Source organism: Lagopus muta, chromosome Z, assembly GCF_023343835.1.
Source record: "Lagopus muta isolate bLagMut1 chromosome Z, bLagMut1 primary, whole genome shotgun sequence".
Lineage (NCBI taxonomy): Eukaryota > Metazoa > Chordata > Aves > Galliformes > Phasianidae > Lagopus > Lagopus muta.
The window spans coordinates 74,201,091-74,217,889 of record NC_064472.1 but is presented as its reverse complement, the minus strand read 5'-3'; the positions used below and the strand labels follow the sequence as shown (position 1 = coordinate 74,217,889).

The 16,799-nt window shown below is 42.5% G+C and overlaps 1 protein-coding gene across 2 annotated transcripts in view; it reads left to right on the top strand.

Annotated features, from left to right (window-relative positions):
* The window catches only part of ACO1 (aconitase 1), a 42,267-nt gene that overhangs the window by 11,297 nt on the left and 14,171 nt on the right, over positions 1 to 16,799 (top strand). For both annotated transcript variants that reach the window (XM_048932087.1, XM_048932086.1), the window contains 10 exons: positions 1,114 to 1,234; positions 3,459 to 3,627; positions 9,268 to 9,405; positions 11,328 to 11,397; positions 11,503 to 11,686; positions 12,285 to 12,424; positions 13,335 to 13,506; positions 13,968 to 14,068; positions 15,085 to 15,201; positions 16,485 to 16,644. In XM_048932087.1, the coding sequence (XP_048788044.1) occupies positions 1,138 to 1,234; positions 3,459 to 3,627; positions 9,268 to 9,405; positions 11,328 to 11,397; positions 11,503 to 11,686; positions 12,285 to 12,424; positions 13,335 to 13,506; positions 13,968 to 14,068; positions 15,085 to 15,201; positions 16,485 to 16,644 (1,348 nt within the window). In that variant the 5' untranslated portion in view covers positions 1,114 to 1,137. Of the gene's footprint in view, positions 1 to 1,113; positions 1,235 to 3,458; positions 3,628 to 9,267; positions 9,406 to 11,327; positions 11,398 to 11,502; positions 11,687 to 12,284; positions 12,425 to 13,334; positions 13,507 to 13,967; positions 14,069 to 15,084; positions 15,202 to 16,484; positions 16,645 to 16,799 lie in introns of those variants that run through there.

Genomic DNA, 16,799 nt, shown 5'->3' with positions numbered 1-16,799 from the left:
AGTCCTGGTCTTTGTGCAGCCATTTGCACCAGCCTGTCAAGGAAGCTTGTCAATTTCATACTGTTTTTTTTGTTCTTGCTTGTTTGAAAAACTGAGACACAGGGAGATAATGTTACTTGAAAGAAGGCAGGAACAGTGATGTGTGAAAACTGAGTTTTATCTCTCTTTTTTTTTTTTTTTTGTTAAAGAAAAAGATAATCATGTTGCCTGGCAAAGGATGAAAACAGTGTTCTTTTTCTCAAATTGTTGGCTTGTTCCCAGGCATATGTCAGCCTGAAGTGTTCCCAAAAGTGCTTTGGATAGAACTCAGGTGTTAGTGTCCTACAAACTGTTTCAGCAGGCAGTTCACATGCAGCTAAACTTTTCTGAAGATGGAGAGATGTTTCCAGTATGAATTCAGGCCATTTTGTGCCTTGATGTTGGAAATATTCGCAGACACTTTAACTTGTGTAAGTGAGTGTTAAAAGTCCTTTATCCTAGTGGAATATTCTGCCCATTGAACTGCTAGGATAGCCACAAAAACCATCTCAAGATGTTTACGGTAGAGTCAGCCTTAATTTTCTTTTTGTGGGGACTGAGATATTGCTGATGGCAAGGCGACTCCTTGATTCTCAAATATTCGGATAGGGTTGGTAATCTTACTGTGTAACTCTTTCTAGCTTGAATAAAATCATCATGTTTGTGTTTGGTTGAATTAATTTTTGAGTTAATTTTTAATTTTGAATGCGAATGACTTTCTGTTTAGCTTTCAACAAGATTGCATTGTTAGTGACTGCATCACAGGGGCTCAGGGGGCAGTCCAGAAATAGCCCAAAGAAGACAGTAGTGCAAGCAATGTCAGTGCAGACATTAAACTTGTTTTGTAAGTCATGTGATGCCTCTTAAATTTTTACAATGCTCTTATCTTCCTGCACAGCTTTTATCTCTGAGGACATGTTACAAGAGGATTGCAGGGAAAGGGCAATACTAATACAGGCTTTGCTGTGCCTTTTTGTCTTGCATGGGCTTTGCACATATATGGAACAGACATTTTGTGGGGTTATAGAGTGTGTCTTTTGCACGTGGGACACATGCTGTGAAGATAGTGCTAATTCTTTTTCTTTTGTATTTTAGGGACACGAGGTGTCTTTAATAACCATGAGCAACCCTTTTGTACAGATTGTGGAGCCACTAGATGCTACACAGCCTCAGAAGAAGTTCTTTAATCTGAGCAAATTGGAAGACGTGAGATATGGTACGTTGACAACATAGGGGAAGCATTTGATTAGCTTTGATGAACAATACCAGAGGCACTGCAGCATGGGGTGATAATGAATCTGTGACTGTACAGTCATGGAGAGGATTATGAGTTCAGAAGATATTTCTTGAAAACAGAAAAGCGGAGTTTATTTCTGGAAACTTAGAATTATAGAAGTACCAACAGTTTGATAGTGTTATTTTTCTCATCATGTTGTGCATGCAAACTGCATGTTGCAGTTGTGTTTTTCCAAAATGAATAAGGAGGGCTAGCCAGATCCAAGTTTTTACTCCACAGCTGTGAAAGGCTGGAAATGACCTGACTGATATAGCTAAGTCATCCAGAAAAATTGTTCAAATATAAGAGGAACAATGAATGGAGGTGAGAAATGTTTCCGAAGATGCTTTTTCTCACTAACAATTCCTGAATATTCTTAGGCAACTTCTGTTTGTCAGTGTTAAAAACCTTACAACCCATGCCACTGACCTAGAAAGCCAGTATCTATAGCTTATAGCTGCCCGTGTGGAGTGTTCCTCTTCCTTCAAAGAGAAAACAAGTGATTAGGAAGAATTCAGGAAATAAGCTTGGAAGAGAAGGAACATTTTGTTTGAATGTTAAATGCATTGCAAGCTCAGATACTGCGTAAATGAGGAATGAACTAACTGTGGACCTGGTCTCTGGAAAGCAGAGATGAGTCTTAAGAGACAGGCAGATGCATGTATGCTATTAGCAGTTGTCTTATTTCAAAATCCCAAGAGGAATAAGCTGCATGTTCTGTAAAGGAAAAAAAAAAAAGGTGAAATTCTCACAGTCCAGCAGAGAGATGGAGTAATGCACCAACTGACTGTGGTGGTGGTGAATTACCAACCAACAAAAAAAACCACAAGTGCAAGTGGCTCTAAGTGATTAAATGACTTCTGTGTCTGGGGGACCCTGGATAGAACATTACAACAGACTTCTCAGGTTGTTTTTTTTTAATTGAAATATTTAAAGAGAGGATCTCAAACATCCATTATTGCAGATAAGCTTTTATCTTTTCTTCATACCCATTACTCATGGTAGGGCTGTCAAGGCTATTCTAATCTTTGGTAACATCTCACATGTACAAGGATTAAGCCAAAGGTAATGCTTCCTACATTGCTGACTCATTATATCAGGGAAAGATGCTGGTAATATGGCAGTAGAGGTTGAATCTTCCCACCAATTTTCTCTTACATTTTGTTGTCATGCAACGAATGGCAGCAGAGGGGTGTTCTGACAGAATGGTGTCTGGCATGGAAGTGCAGATGAAGCAGAGCTGTGTCATTGAATTCCTCCCTGTGGAAAACACTGCATCCATTGACATTCATTGATGCTTTCTGAATGGTTATGGACACCAAATGGTGGACATGAGCACTGCAAGGTGGTGAGTGATGTGTTTCAGCAGTTGCAGCAGTGAAAGACAAGCTATGTTCTGAATGGCCTTGCACGGCTGTCACACCGTGAAATGAAGAGCATCTCGATCAGGTCATCCATGTGAACTGGGGGAATTGCAACCAGGGAGCTGTGTACAGAGCTGAATATCTTCACTGATACATCGGAGATAATGGTGGCGGTGTTGGAATATCACAGGTTTGTGACAGGCAGGTCTCAGGATTACTCAGACAGGAATGGAGAGAACACTGTAAGCAGATCTGTCAGGACCTATTTAACTGTATGAAGATGAAAGTAACTGTGTCCTGGTTAATAAGCCATAGTCAAAATGGCAGTCCATAGAGGGGTGGCGTGAATGGCCTCTAGAAGAAAAAGTTCAAGATGCAGCCCTCAGCAGGTAAAGTGATGTGTGCTGGCTTTTGGAAAAGGAAAGGTTCCAGGATTTCCTGGAACTTGGACATATCATCAACTCTGTCCACGTTGTGGTGCTGAATAAGCTGAAGGCTCAAGTTTCTACAGTCAGGCCAGAGAGAAGACAGCTTTCTCCTGCAACGGTGTTATTGTTCTCTTTGTATCTGTTGTAGTTTCTGTGGAAATAATTAGGAGGCATTACTTTTGGAGTGGCCTACTTATTTCTGTCTTGAAGTAAAAGTTTAGCAGATGCACAAATACTGCAGTTCACTTTCATTCTCCATCTCTTGAGGACAAGAAAACGGTTAAATCATCTAAACTGTTTTCAGTCATTCTGGGTAGAAAATTGTATTTTCCCATTGTGTTTATAACCTCTTATTACCTCCTGCCCATGCAGCACGCCTTCCATTTTCTATTCGAGTCCTCTTGGAAGCAGCAATCCGAAACTGTGACGAGTTCCTAGTGAAGAAGCAAGATGTTGAGAATATTCTCAACTGGAAAGTGGTGCAACACAAGAATGTTGAAGTGCCATTTAAGCCTGCTCGAGTTATTCTGCAAGATTTCACGTGAGTCTGATGCTCTCCACAGCTAGCAAGAGTGGTTTTTGAATCTGCAGGAGTACTACTCAGCTTGGGATGGAGGGGATGAGCTGAGAGAAGCAATAGCAGTGAAATGCTGGGAGGGATTGTGTTCAGCTTTCCTGGATATTAGTATGCAGACAGCTCTTGGGGAGGCAGATGCTGGTAATAAAAGCGTAGGTGAAGTACCTCTGAGATGCAGAAATAAATATCTTCATGAAGTTCCCCAAAAAAGGAGAGAAAGTAAGATGGATGTGTTTGCGTGCAAATGGAGAAATTTGAAATAAGAGATTTTGCTGGTTTCTTTTTTTTTTCCTTGTTTTTGGAGAGGCTCTAGCTTTTAATATTGTACACTTCTCAGTCCTCATTTATTAGCCCCACCATTGCTTTCTGTTCTAAATCACTATTATTCCAAGTGTATATTTTTAAAGACTTCTGAAAAAATGAATGTCTACTTTTCCCCAAAAATGTCAGTTGAGATTCCTGCCTGATGGACTCTGAGACTGGGCCCATTTATTGCAGTGGTGGTAATACCCATATGTTAGTAAGTCCCTGTTAGATGTGCAAAGTAAATTTTCAGGTGAAACAGTAACTCCTAACTGTTTTTAATAGGGCTTTTGACATGAAAGTCCACATTACTTTGAACTTTTGTCCTGTACCTTTGTACAGAGCAGAGATCTCAGTTCTTCTGTGGTAAGCCCCATGCTGCTAAGCTGTCCCTTTATTTTATTCTTCAGGAGTGTAATGTATCTTGCCTGTTGTACCTCCTGGTTTGCATTTCCCCATATGGTGACCACTGGACGGGAGCCCAATACAGCTCAACTTTTGAAGATGTTTGGAAAACTAACAGAGCTTCAATTGAAAAAAAAAAAAAAAAAAAAAAAAAAAAAGTATTGTTTTCCTAGATACTCATTTTTGTCTGTTGGCTGTTGCAAACCTTAAAAAAAAAAAAAAAAGAGTATGGAGGCAACCAGTTTATAAGCAAGCTTTGTTCCCTTAGTTACTGCTTTTCTTACTCCTTTCTTTCTAGCTGAGTTGTAAAAGTTTTGCTTTAAGTCTGCAGAGCAGCTGTATTCAAAAACATGTTCCTGAGTGGGATCGTTTAGAAAATGGAGCTTTTGGTAGCCTTACAGAAGCCACGTAACAATTACATCCATAGATCGTGGATTAGGATTATTGAATTTACTAGATTTCACTGTTCTGCAGGTATGCTGAGTTCCTCTGAGTATATAGATGAGTATTATCTCTGCTTCTTTTCAGTTGCATGAGGTTTGTAAATTGGTAAATGAATCTTCCTCTCGCCTTCTTCCACCCCTGCCCTCCCTCAGATCCATCCATAATGCGGCATCAGCTTCTTTCCACAGTGTATGCGTATTCTGGGGGAAAAACAAAACCAACAACCTGCTTCAAGCTACTGAACATCAACAGCTGGTAGTGCTGAATGCTAGATAATGTGGAGCCTTTTTTGCATGGAGAAAAGAAGGCTCGGGGCGGGGGGTGGGGAGTTGCAGCTCTTACCAGTTTGTGAAAGTACTTGCATGGAGGGTGGAAAGAGAATGAAGTGAGGCTCCTTCAGTGGTGCCAGTGACAGACAGACAAAAAGCAATGGGTTCAAACTGAAAAACAGGAGGTCTCCTCTGAGTGTGAGGAAATGCTTTCTTACTTTCTTGAGGGAGGAGAAGCATTGGCACAGATTGCCAGGAGACATTGCAGAGATTCTGTCCTTGGAGATATGTGTAAGCATGGGCAATCTTCTGTAGATGGCCCTGCTTGGGAAGGGTGGCTGGACCAGAGGACCCCCAGATGTTCCTGACACCCCAACCATGATTCTTCCTGCAGGGCTTCTGCTATATTTTAAAATTTTAATAGCATTCTTATAATCAGGAGTTCATAACAAATTCTTGCTACCGTATGCTACTCTTGCAGAAGCTCATTCTTTGTGAGATACTGAATGGTATTAAATCATTACAGACACATCACGGACAACGTTTTTGTCTCAGCAAGTAGCATGGTAGGATATGTTGATATGCAAGAGGGTTTCCCAAATGAAATCCACTTCTGAAAATAGAGGTGTTCTGTAGTCAGGTCCTTTGTTCTTTAGGAAGTCTTGAATACCTTGCTCTACCAGTAAAACTAGCGGAGGCATGGAGGGCACTTTTCACAGAATGACAGAATTGTAGGGGTTGGAAGGGACCTCCAGAGATCATCGAGTCCAACCCCCCTGCCAAAGCAGGTTCCCTACAGCAGGTCGCACAGGTCGGCATCCAGGCAGGTCTTGAACATCTCCAGAGCAGGAGACTCCACCACCTCCCTGGCAGCCTGTTCCAGTGCTCCGTCACCTCACTGTACAGAAGTTCTTGCACACATTGGTGCAGAACTTCCTATGCTGCAGTTTCCGGCCGTTTCCCCTTGTCCTGTCTCCACTCACCACTGAAAAGAGTCCGGCCTCGCCATTCTGCCCCCCACACCTCAGATACTGATAGACCTGGATCAGGTCCCCTCTCAGCCTTCTTTTCTCAAGGCTGAACAGACCCAGTTCACTCAGCCTTTCCTCATAGCAGAGATGCTCCAGGCCCCTCACCATCTTGGTGGCCCTCCGCTGGACTCTTTCCAAGAGATCCCTGTCTGTTTTGTACTGGGCAGCCCAGAACTGGACACAGTGCTCCAGATGAGGCCTCAGCAGGGCAGAGCAGAGGGGGAGGATCACCTCCCTCGACCTGCTGGCCACGCTCTTTTAATGCACCCCAGGATGCCATTGGCCCTCTTGGCCACAAGGGCACACTGCTGGCTCATGGCCGACCTGTCGTCCACCAGGACACCCAGGTCCCTCTCCGCAGAGCTCCCCTCCAGCAGCTCATCCCCCAACCTGTACTGGTGCATGCAATTATTCCTCCCCAGATGCAAGACTCTACACTTGCTTCTGTTAAACCTCATCCGGTTTTTTTCTGCCCAGCTCTCCAGCCTATCCAGGTCTTGCTGAATGGCAGCACGGCCTTCAGGCTGTCAGCCAATCCTCCCAACTTCGTACCATCAGCAAACTTGCTGAGGGTGGCCACCATCCCCTCATCAAGGTCACTGATGAAGATGTTGAACAAGACCTGACCCAGCACCGACCCCTGAGGAACACCGCTGCTTACAGGCCTCCAACCGGACTCTGCACCACCATCAACGACCCTCTGTGCTCTGCCAGTCAGACAGTTCTCAACCCACCTCAATGTCCACTCATCTATCCCACACTTCCTCAGCTTTGCTATAAGGACGTCATGGGGGACAGTATCAAATGCCTTGCTGAAATCAAGGTAGACTACATCCACTGCTCTCCCCCTATCCACCCAGCCAGAGACAACATCATAGAAGGCTACCAGGTTGGTCAAGCATGACCTCCCCCTGGTGAACCCGTGCTGACTGCTCCTGATCACCTCCTTTTCTTCCAGTTGTCTGGAGATGACATCCAGCACAGCTGTTCCATCACCTTTCCAGGGACAGAGGTGAGGCTGACTGGCCTATAATTGCCTGGGTCTTCCCTCTTGCCCTTTTTGAAGACCGCAGTGACACTGGCTATCCTCCAGTCTTCAGGCACCTCCCCCGTCCTCCAAGACTTCTCAAAGATGACCGAAAGCGGTTCAGCAATCACCTCTGCCAGCTCCTTCAGCACCCGTGGATGCATCCCATCGGGTCCCATGGATTTCTGAACATTGATGTTGCCTAGGTGCTCCCGGACCACCTCTTCCCTGACAGAAGGGGGGTCTTCCATTCCCCAGATCCTCTCACTAATCTCCAGGGTCTCAGATTCCCGAGGGGGAGCTTTTTCACTGAAGACAGAAGCAAAGAAGGCATTCAGTATCTCCGCCTTCTCAGCATCCCCCGTTACCAGCACACCCCCGTCACTTAGCAGGGGAGCCACATTCTCCCTACTCTTCCTTTTACTGTTAACGTACTTAAAAAAGCCTTTTTTATTATCCTTTATCCCCTTTGCCAGATTCAATTCCAGGCGGGCTTTAGCCTTCCTTGTCGCATCCCTGCAGACCCTGACAACATTCCTGTGTTCTTCCCAAGTGCTCAGACCCTTTTTCCACATTTCATGGGCCTTCTTCTTTCCTTTGAGTTTGTGCACGAGCTCCTTGCTCATCCACACAGGTCTCCTGCCACCCTTTCCCGATTTCTTGCTCACAGGGACGCACCGATCCTGAGTTTGGACGAAGAGCTGCTTAAATGCCGACCAGCTCTCACAGGCCCCCTTGCCTTCCAACACCCGGAAGAGATCGAAGTTGGCTCTCCTGAAGTCCAGAATAGCAGTCCTACTTTTTGCTTTGCTTCTTCCACTCAGGATCTTGAACTCCACCATCTCGTGGTCACTACAACCCAAGCTGCCCCCGACCTTTACTTCCCTGACAAGCCCTTCTCTATTAGTGACAATAAGGTCCAGCAGTACCCCTCTCCTCGTCGATTCCTCCACCACCTGCATCAGGAAGTTGTCTTCAACACATTGCAGGAACCGTCTGGACCACGCGTGCCTGGCCACATTGCTTTTCCAGCAAATATCTGCATAATTTAAGTCCCCCAGGGACTTCAGTCCTCCAATCAGGAAGAAGATTCTCATGCATTTTACAAACCTTGGAAGAGATGGCCTTTGCCCTGAAATCAGCTGATAAACATAGCAGAGAATGGAAAGAAGGACACAGTTGGTTTTTTGTTCTGCCTGCCCCAAATTTTTTGTTTTGTTTTTGTTTTTCTTTAAAGAGTACTGGGAAGGAGAGCAGAACAGAGCAAAAAAGAGAAACAAATTCAAGGACCGAAAGGAATGCTGAATTGAACTATTTTTTCTAGAGTCCCAGCCATGTTAATCTCCCTGATGAACTTTGATGAATTTTGGTTTTAGTTTTTCGTTGTTACAGCACTCAGAATGCAGATACAGTTCAGTCTCTCCTGTTCTTCTGAATTCATCTGCCTAAGAATAGAATCATAGAATCACCAAGGTTGGAAAAGACCTCAAAGCTCATCCAGTCCAACCGTTCACCTATTCCCAATAGCTCCCACTAAACCATGTCCCTCAACACAACATCCAGCCTTTCCTTGAACACCCCCAGGCTCGGTGACTCCACCACCTCCCTGGGCATCCATTGCAGTGCCTGACCACCCTTTCTGAAAAGTAATACTTCCTCATGTCCAGCCTGAATCTCCCCTGCCGTAGCTTGAAGCCATTCCCTCTGGTCCTATCACTAATGACACGAGAGAAGAGGCCGACCCCCAGCTCACTACAGCCTCCCTTCAGGAATTTATAGAGACCAATGAGGTCTCCCCTGAGCCTCCTCTTCTCCAGGCTGAACATTCCCAGCTCCCTCAGCCTCTCCTCATCAGCCCTGTGTTCCAGACCCCTCACCAGCTTCGTTGCCCTTCTTTGAACACGTTCCAGGGCCTCAATATCTTTCTTGCAGTGAGGGGCCCAAAACTGGACACAGTACAGAGAATACTGTCTCTGAAGCAGAGTAATGATCCCAAGACTTAGGGTGAGACCATAGTTTGCTTCCCGTGTGGCTTCAGGTATCTCTTCTGAGTTTCAGGACATTGGCAGAATTTGTTTTGCCTTTTTTTTCTCCTTTCACATTGTCTAATTATCTTCTATTTTAGTGGGGTACCTGCTGTTGTTGACTTTGCTGCAATGCGTGATGCTGTGAAGAAACTTGGTGGGGACCCTGAAAAAATCAATCCCATCTGTCCTGCTGATCTAGTGATAGATCACTCCATCCAAGTTGATTTTAACAGGCGGTAAGAATCTCAAAACATCTCTTACTTCTTGATGTTAGGAAGCTGGTAATGCAATTGGTGATACTCTAAGCATTTGAACGTTGTAGAACTTGAGAAATGATGAAGTCAAAGTGTTGCATCAGTTGCTGTGAACAAAATAGAAATGTTATTCCTTCTGTGATGCCTTTCTCAGCCACACAAGCCTGGACTGAATGTCAGTAGAAACAGGCTCAGTCCAGACCTCTGGTGATCACAGTTTTCCATCATAATACTGCATTATTATTAGTTGTTCAGAAATAGCTTTTTTCCACTTGCACTTTTTGACCTTTGGGGCTTCGTGGAAAGGATAGGCAAGATTGTCTCCTTTCTTCCTTATTTATGTAACAGCAGACCTGAGCTGCCCTGACCAGCTGTTTGCTGGTTCTCTGCCTCCACAGGGAAGAGCACAAGATATTGATTAATATGTCTGGTAAAAGTATAGGAAAGAAGCATAATGCAGGCCAATCCTGAATGTGCAGCAGGCAGACGAATGCTCATAGACTCACAGTTAAATCTAAGACCTTTACAGAGGGTTCCTTTTACCCTGATATGTAAACACGAGTCTACCAAAATACTCTTTGGAACAGATCTTGCCAGTGCGTGTTTCTTTGTGGTTTCCTTCTGTGTACCAAACTTCTGAAGTTTGTTAGTCTGCAATTGCCTTGCCTGCAGAAGTGCTCTGTATTTATTGCCCTCTGTAAGGGATAGTTTTGAAGCAGGCCTCTTAAATTACAGAAAAAAAAAAAGAATAAAAAGCAGAAATAAAAGATCACAAAGAATGTTTTAGCAGCGCCAATATTTCAGGGGCTCTGCTAAGTAAAAATAATGAACTTCAGAGCAGAGATGTAACATAGAACTTATTTCAGAGTGGAATGTTGATGGAAAGTTTTAAATGTAACCATTTTCTTCCTTTTTTTTTTTTTTTTTTAATATTTTTGGCTAAAGGCTTATAGAGGCACAAGCTCACTGCTTCAGTTTCATAACTGATGGGAGAAGAAAGGCCAAATGTTTTGACATACACTCCTGTCAAAAATAAGCTGCCTTTAAATTTTTGTAGAGGTTATTGTGAATCTTAACACTGAAGAATTTAGAAACAGTCACAAAATAAAAAATGAGACTTACCAGTGAGTTAGTGGGTGTTTTAGCAGCAGTTAAATAAACTAGAAGCCTAACATTTTAAAACTTGTAAATGACATCTGCATCAGTTTTATGAGATCTTTGGAAAACAGTACAATTTTTTTTTTCCCCCCACTTTCCCACTGTTTTGATCACTTTTCCTGTCTACTTTAATAACTTTCATTTTATCACTCCTATTCAGGACTTTACTTAGATAATTTTTGGCTGATAGTTACTTTTTGTCCCAGCGTTGTTCTGATTCTACTAGGACCTTGTAGGTGTGGAGAGAATATTGGCCAGTTCTGGGCTTGAGTTCTTTCAAACCCTTCAGCCCTAGGTTAGGGAGCTGGTATAAGTGGAAAGTTTGTTAGCCCTTTCTGTCTTAAAGCACGGGGGTAGCTACTGCTTAATTTAAACTGCAAGGTAGTTGTGTTCCAGTTCGCCTTTCTGCTTTTCTGGTTTCCTTGTATTTATCAAGGCTTTGAAAACTTCACATTGCTCTGATGCAGATGTAGTCTATGTTTTCCCAAAATACAAGATTCAAGCCAACCATGTGTATGATATGCAGACCAGTGCTCAGATTTAAACTAAACTTCTTAAATAAGCAATATTGCTTACCTTACAAGCAATATTGATTACCTTCGTTTTGCTGCTGTGATGACATTAAAAGCTGAGATTGATCAGCATTAAAATTAACTAATAACTCTTCTTTCACCATTTTGGCGTATTTGACCACACATATCAGGTGGATCCTTTTGATTGTGACAGATGATTATTTTCACTTGCAGATCAGACAGCTTGCAAAAGAATCAGGATTTGGAATTTGAAAGGAACAAAGAAAGGTTTGAGTTCTTAAAGGTACTGAAGTAGTTAATCTTATTTGCATGACCAAAGATGGAACAGACGTAAATTCTTCCAGTGCTCACATGTGCTAAAAACTTTTGACTCCACTTTTTGTTTCAGTGGGGCTCTCAGGCTTTTAAAAACATGAGGATTATTCCACCAGGCTCCGGGATCATCCACCAAGTGAACCTGGAATACTTAGCAAGAGTGGTGATGGATCAGGATGGCTACTACTATCCCGACAGCGTGGTGGGCACTGACTCACACACCACCATGGTAGATGGCTTGGGAGTACTTGGCTGGGGTATGTGCAGTAGCTCATAGTGAACAGTCTGTTGGCAGAATGGTCTGTATGCTTCAAAATTATGGAATCATACAATAGTTTGGGTTAGGAATGGATCTTAAGGATAAGTTCCTACCCAATTCCGTGGGCAGGGAACAACCTACATCTTTGAGTAGAGTAAACTTTCCTTCCTGTAAAACGACTTGTCTGCTTTTGATTGATAAGCAGTAGTTACTGTACGTTTCACAAACAGCACACCAATGTTCTGTGCCCCGTGAGGGGTTTTGTTCTTTGCTTATTCATGCCATGTTTAAGTCTTTAAATGAAACTTTTGTTTGCTCACTGTGAAATCCAAGTCTCTTCTGAGTGAGTTACTTAGATTTATCTAATATCCCATCTGATGGGGATCAAGGCTAGAAATATGGAACTAAAGCTTAACCTTGCACAAAAAAACAGCCTTGCGAAAACTGAAGACAAACATCTGTTCACAGAGGTCTCAGCCGTGTTTTACTGTGTGCCTTCTCTCAACTTAAGTCAACATAAAATACTTACCTCGTAGGTTTATTTGACTCTTGTGTGTCTTTCGGATAGTCTGATGGTTTAGTTCTGTTGCTTCCAGGTGTTGGTGGCATTGAAGCAGAAGCAGTGATGTTGGGCCAGCCCATCAGCATGGTGCTTCCTGAAGTGGTTGGCTATAAGCTGCTAGGAAACCCTCAGCCCCTGGTAACATCCACTGACATAGTGCTCACCATTACCAAGGTAATGAACATGCCTTTTTTTTTGGTCATTACTGCTGAAAATGTGCTGTGTACTCAGGATCCCTGTGTATACTTCCATGTAGTTGTTTTGATGCTTCAGACTTATTGCTCTGTGGATTGGAATCAACTACCCAAATTTGTTATGCAAATCTGTTTCCCAAAATGTAGATAAAATAGAGCAGAGTGCTGGTGCCTAAAGGCCTGTTTAATTCCTCACATGTAGGCCCATTTTGGAGCAGCACTGTACAAAGTTCTCAATTCTTTATCATCTCAAAATAAACAGAATGGCTCTCTTTTGAAGGCCACGCTTAGAATGAGGCAATGTAGAAGCTGAAAACAGTAAGTTCTACAGTCTGAGGTCTTTGATTTATGGGCATTTTGCTCACATGCTCATAATATGTTTATTCACTCTGTGGCTTGTGACTGAATTGAGAGTATTAACTGAGTCAGCGGTGATGTTGAGTTGAAGCTCAGCAGTCTGGTAGATTCGTTCATCATGGGTTGCTGGCTCTAGAGAGAACCTCCAGCTGGGGAAAGTTAATTTTTCTTTAAGTCCATCCAAATGTTGTGTTTTCAAACATTTGCAGTTTGATTCTTGTGGGGATAGCTATTCTTGTTCCTCTGCCTGCAAGAGTTCACTGGCAAAGGAGTGTGCTGTTTTCTCCTTAGAGAGAGAAGTCAGGATAAATGCAGTTATTCGAAGATAGACACTAATTTAAGTGAGAGGCAGAGTATTTCAGAAGGAACACCACATGCCTGTGTTTTATCTTCTTGGGAATTTGCAGCTCTCTGTCCTTTTTTTTCCTAATGTAGTTTACTATATATAGTTTCCTGCTTTAAAATGTGTGTAGAATTTTTACTCAAGTCTCCTGATACCTATTGATGATGTAGTCACTGTATTTTTATAACAGCACCTTCGCCAAGTTGGAGTTGTGGGTAAATTTGTGGAGTTTTTTGGTCCTGGTGTAGCCCAGCTGTCAATTGCTGACCGAGCCACCATTGCCAATATGTGTCCAGAGTATGGAGCAACAGCTGCCTATTTCCCAGTGGATGATATCAGCATTGGATACCTGGTGCAAACAGGTTAGTTACAGGAAGAGACATGGATCAAAGGCCGAAGTGAATAGAAGCCCAAAGTGTATATGGTGAAGCCTTGTTAGCTCGAAGCTTTTATCATGTATTTTTATCATGTATTTGCTTATTCAGCTTGTTTCTTGCTTTTAGTGTTAGAAGCCATATTTAGGAAGAGCAGAATTTTAGGTTGTCTTGTAACTGTCTGCTTAGCCCTCCTTGAACACGGGCTGTCCAGATTACAGAAGCAGGAACCTAAGCTGGTTTTGTTCTGCAGGAGCCACTGTCTGCTCAATTAATCTCTTTCTAGGGAGTCCCTAGTGCATGTGTTGGAGGAGTCCTTTTGTGCACAGTGCAGTGTGGAATAGTGTTCACAGCAGTGTGAAATAGCCTGTTTTGCTTTCTGTCAAGTAGCTGTTCCTCAGGTCCACTTGTGTTTTTGTTTTTTTTCCTGTATCTGGCTTTCGCCACAGGCCGTGATAAAGAGAAAGTTCTGTGCACCAAAAAGTATCTTGAGGCTGTGGGAATGCTGAGAGATTTCAAGAACTCCTCTCAGGATCCAGACTTCACACAGGTTAGAAATTATTGTGTTTTGGCTCCTTTTTTTTATGCCCTGCCCTATTTTAATGTGACTGTTGTCTCTTTTTTAAAGTAACTAAAACTAATCAAAGTACTCCTCCTTCTGTTCCTTTGACTTTATCTGTACAGCTGTCTTATTCCACTGAGTTCTGAATTGAGCCAGCTAGCTGAGTCTCCACATGTGAAAATTTGGTCATCAGTATAGACTAACTGTAGCTGAACTTTACCTGCTGCAGATAGCATGACTGATTCCATGTATTTTTGAGAACTCTGGTCCAGAAATGAACAGAGCTCTTGAAGATAATGCAGATGTCTTCTCTGTAGGCCTTGTCTCATGTTTTTCCCTTGCATGTTCAGCAACTTACTTTACTGCATGATAAGGAGACTCCAAAGCTTTGTTTGCTAACTGGATACCGAACAAGCTTTTTTCTGTGCAACAAAATCAAGATCATAGTCTATATCTAGGTGACTCAAGATTAGTTTTTAACTTATGTTCAGTTTTGCATGCTTATTAAAAAAAAAAAAAAATAGAAACACTATAAAAACAAAATTGAAACGTGGGTGGGGAATAAGAAACTATGATAGTTTTTTTTGTTTTCCTAATAGTTCTCTGAATATTTTCCCTAGGGTACACATAAGTAGCCTGTTCTGCTTGATGCCAGTATCAGAATTCCTCCTCAGCATTGTTTTCTGAAAAGGATCCTGTTACTAGTATGTGAAAGGACGTAATTCTCTACACCATCCACATTGTTCAGATGATTCCATCACACATTGAGCTTTCAATGATTGGGCTACTTCTGGGAACCACACCTGGGAGCGAGCAGGGTCTTAGTGTAGAACTGTTCCTACTCTTCTGATCTGTCCCTTCTCATATGTCTCTGATGATTCTCACAAACATAACAGTGTGCAGGCTTAGCATTAATTAGGCAATGAAGCAGAGCTCACGTGTGACTTAAGTGGCTTCAGCTTGTCATAAGTGCTGAATCCCTCTCTGCTGTTCTTACTGAATAGGTTGTTGAGTTGGATCTTCATACTGTTGTGCCTTGCTGCAGCGGACCAAAAAGACCCCAGGACAAAGTTGCTGTGTCAGATATGAAGAAGGACTTTGAGACTTGTCTGGGAGCAAAGGTGACTGGGAACATATGTGTCTACAAACTACCGTATGCTTCTAAAATAGTTTAGGAACTACATTCTGGGATTGACTAGTTTGTTCCTTGCTTTCCTGTTGAGAAGTGAATGAAAGTGCTTGATTGGTGTTTGAAGGCAGGATAGAAGATGATGTCAGTGTTCCTTTTGAACGTTCTTTCACCTGGAACTGTTGGCTGTCTTACTGAAGTAGAGTTCCTTCTGATTTTAGAACAGTCTTAGGCCTAACGCAGGTTTGTTGTGTGATTGGGATCTCTGAAAAAAAGCTACGTTGGGTATTGTTGTAGTTTGGACAAAGTAGCTGCTGCACTGACCTGTGTGATGGCTGGCCAGCTCCACATCAGGGCTTTCAAAGTGTGTTAAGCCTTGAGATCTGCAAGGTATTTTTGAATTCTCTACTCAGGTTCAGCAGTTCAAAGCTAATTCTGTCTCTATGACTCTTTCACATTGATGTTGGTGACAGAATAAAAGACATTTAGAGAATATTGTGACTTCTCTCTACATCATCCAGTGAAAAATTGTCACTGAAAGAAAAGCAAGATTTTAGTTCAAAATATTATGCCCAAACTTGTAAACTTACAAAATCAGTTTGAATCTTTACTTGATATGGTACCCCTCCCTGATAACCTCATAGAATAACTCTACCTGCTAAATAGCAGTGCAGCACTTCAGTGATTTAAATCAAGAAGTCTTAACTGCAGTGATTTGTTACGTTTCTAATTGCACTAAAGGACCTTATCATTCTAAATCTCTAAAATTACTGCTTTATGCTGCAAACAGTGTCTTCTTGCTTTTTATCAACTGTCTCAAATCATCTTGTAACATAGGTTTTAGTTTATGTTAAACTAATAAATACTTGTGTTTTTTGATTTTTACAGCTTAAAACTTGTTCATATTATGCCTAAAATCTCAGACTAGGCTATGTAGCAAGACATTGGGGAATCTTTGCTTTCCAGTATGTGATCAGGTATCCAGAGCAAGTAGGTCAGAAGCACCTGAGCATACTGAAGGGGAATACATTCATGCAGGAAGAAAACCCAAACACTTTTGCTTTGAAGGCTGTTTTACCAGTAAAAAGAGAATGGAATATAGAGCAATGGAAATTATTTTTGTCCACCACTTTGACCAAAGATGCAAACCTCCAGCACAGTGCAAGCACTGGTGTGACTGCACACACTTCTCATTCAGGAAGTTTGCAGCTGATTTCCAGTCAAATTATTAACATTGGAGGCATCCTTTTTGATTCTTTCTTTTTCCTCTTACAGCAAGGATTCAAGGGATTCCAGATTGCCCCAGATCGACACAACAGCATAGTCAAATTTAACTTTGAGGGCTGTGACTTCGAGCTGTCCCATGGTTCAGTAGTGATTGCTGCCATTACAAGCTGTACTAATACCAGTAACCCCTCAGTCATGCTGGGAGCAGGTAAGTATATCTGCTCGGTTTTATGTGCAGTAGTCTTTCTGTGGCTCTGGCTGTGTGTTGTGAAGACAAAGACAACACTAACTCTGTTTTCATCATTTGCCATACTAGAATTGAGAGTAGTCCTTAAGGAGTAGCAGAAGAAATTCTGGGCATAG